At 49.2% G+C, this 2,500-nt stretch overlaps 1 protein-coding gene across 1 annotated transcript in view; it reads right to left on the reverse strand.

Moving 5' to 3' along the window:
* Positions 1 to 2,500, reverse strand: part of LOC125140634 (dynein axonemal heavy chain 3-like) — a 14,651-nt gene that overhangs the window by 4,142 nt on the left and 8,009 nt on the right. The window contains exons 5-8 of the mRNA XM_047809781.1: positions 1,748 to 2,500; positions 1,296 to 1,629; positions 899 to 1,124; positions 487 to 731 (exon numbers count right to left, since the gene is read on the reverse strand). The exon at positions 1,748 to 2,500 is cut by the window's right edge and continues 1,055 nt beyond it. Of these exons, the coding sequence (XP_047665737.1) occupies positions 487 to 731; positions 899 to 1,124; positions 1,296 to 1,629; positions 1,748 to 2,500 (1,558 nt within the window). The remainder of the gene's footprint in view (positions 1 to 486; positions 732 to 898; positions 1,125 to 1,295; positions 1,630 to 1,747) is intronic.

Below are 2,500 nucleotides of genomic sequence, written 5' to 3' on the forward strand. Positions count from 1 at the left end.
ATGCAGAGAGGCAGGTGGTACAGAAAGGCAGGTGGTACAGACAGGCAGTTGGTGCTGAGAGGCAGGTGGTACAGAGAGGTAGGTGGTACAGAGAGGTAGGTGGTACAGAAAGTAAGGTGGTACAGAGAGGCAGGTGGTACAGAGAGGCAGGTGGTACAGAGAGCTAGGTGGTACAGAAAGGTAGGTGGTACAGAAAGCCAGGTGGTACAGAAAGGAAGGTGGTACAGAGAGGCAGGTGGTACAGAGAGGCAGGTGGTACAGAGAGGTAGGTAGTACAGAGAGGCAGGTGGTACAGAAGGCAGGTGGTACAGAGACGCAGGTGGTGCTGAGAGGCAGGTCGTGCAGAGAGGCAGGTGGTACAGAAAGGCAGGTGGTACAGAGACGCAGGTGGTACAGAAAGGCCACAACAAAACACAGAGAGACAGACAGGTAAAACAGGTAAAACAGGTTAGACAGAGTCACATATAAGGCAGAAAAACTGGTAACCTAGTGGGCCAAAGGATCTCCTCTCCTGGACAAGAGCATGGAAAAAGCAGAGACCAAACAGCAGTTTCCTCCATGCGTGTGGTTGGGTGGAGCTGTTGAAGAAGGTAGGGTCACACACCGGGTCAGAGAGGTAGGAGCGCAGCAGATTGGCTCTCAATCCTTTAGGAGGCTCGTTAGTCATCTTCACTCCATTCTGCAGGATACTGACCGGGAACATCTCACATGGGTAACTGGTCAACCACAGCCTGAGATAAGACAGAGAGAGACAGAAGGCCATGAAGAAACACGGTGGAGGGGTATGGAGTGAAACACACAGAGTGAGAAGGTGATCCAGACAGAAACAGAGAGAAACAGAGAGAGAGAGAGAGAGAGAGAGAGAAGGTGGAGACAGAAAGAGAGACATATTTCTCACCTGAAATCAGGGTGTGTGTTCTCAGGTGTGATCACCTCCTCACAGATTTTCTCCAACGTTGGCATCCAGCTGGTTGCAAGGTGACAGTTTTGTAGCACAACCCATGTTCCGTCGCTAAGAGCAGAGTTGATGATGCTAGCAGCGACAGGGCCCTGTCCCTGACCGAGGGACACGGCCTGGGTCTTATTGCCTCCCATATCCACATCTTCAGCAAACTTTAACAATACTGAGGATAAGAGAGATGGAGAAGAGAATACACTACATCTCGAGTTTATATATTAAATGCAAGCAAAGCTGAGAAACTGAGAGTGCAGCCATCTATCAGAGTGGTAAAATAAACATGGTACCCACACACACACACACACACACACACACACACACACACACACACACACACCTGCAGTGGGATCTGACCCTGCTGAGAGTATAAAAATTAGTGGTGAGCAGCAGTTGGAGTCACTGTAGCTTTTTGCCAAGTCGAAAGTTGGTGGTTCGATGTAGGTTCTTCCCATGTTCTCCACAATGAACTGCTGCACGGCAGGAACTAGTTTATCGGGGCGGAAGCAGCGCAACACCGTCATACGCTTCATGCCCCCCAGGGTGTGCCATTTGCCCGGGAAGAGCTCCTCATGTGGCCGGCTTGAGTCGTAAACCCGCTTCCACTCAGCCACGTTTTCACGCACATCTTCAAAGAGACCTTCAAGCCCTGGGAGCTTTGATGCTCGAACCACCTGATGGAAAAGATCATGGATACTTGTATAAATGCATCAACACAATTTAATTACAAAAAAAATCCGATATACAACGTTAAGTGTAGTTTTGTAAAGAATGCTTGGCTCAAGCCCGCACCTCTGACCACGCCTTGTCCGACAGCCACTCGGGGGCGGGGTTTGGGTGTGGGTTGTCAAGTGCAACACCACCAGTGAGCAGGAAGCGCCAGATGAGGTCATCGATTTCACCTTTGCCTTGCATGATTCCAACAGTGAGGAGCAGTGCAAAGAGCAGCTTGTCCTTCTCAAAGAGCGAGCGGCAGACGTTGTTGTAGATGCTCACGGTGAAGTGATCAAGGATGTTATTAATTCGAGTAGTTAAGTCTTCACTTGGTTTACTCTGAATGATGGATTGAAGATAGAGGTTGATAAACCATGTGAGCGAGTATTGGTACATTGGCTCAATATTGGCCAGGTCAGAGATGCAGAAGAACAGGATGGCCGAGTGCTCAGCCACAGGGCGATATCCCATCCGTGTCTGGTCAATCTCCAGCTCAGTTTCACTTGCAATCTTCTGCTTCTCTGAGATCTCCTCAGACAGGATCTTGGAGGAAGACAGCACCTCGATAGCTGTCTCATCTTCCAGGATGTTCCCCTCAGATGAGGAGAGAACCTCCAATATCTTGTCCTCAATCTCTTTAAGTTTCTTGCTGTTAGCTGCACTCTCAAGGATAAGTTGGTTTTTCTTTTCAGACAATTCTGGTTTCTCTTTAGCAGCAACAATGCCAAGAAGCTGGTCTTGCAACCCGAGAGGTGTGATCATAAAATTCAGCAAACACACCTTCACGGCCACTTCAGGCAGGTAATGTGGGTTCCTCAACCCGGTGGTTAT

Source organism: Tachysurus fulvidraco, unplaced genomic scaffold, assembly GCF_022655615.1.
Source record: "Tachysurus fulvidraco isolate hzauxx_2018 unplaced genomic scaffold, HZAU_PFXX_2.0 HiC_scaffold_41_np12, whole genome shotgun sequence".
NCBI classification, from domain to species: Eukaryota; Metazoa; Chordata; class Actinopteri; order Siluriformes; family Bagridae; genus Tachysurus; species Tachysurus fulvidraco.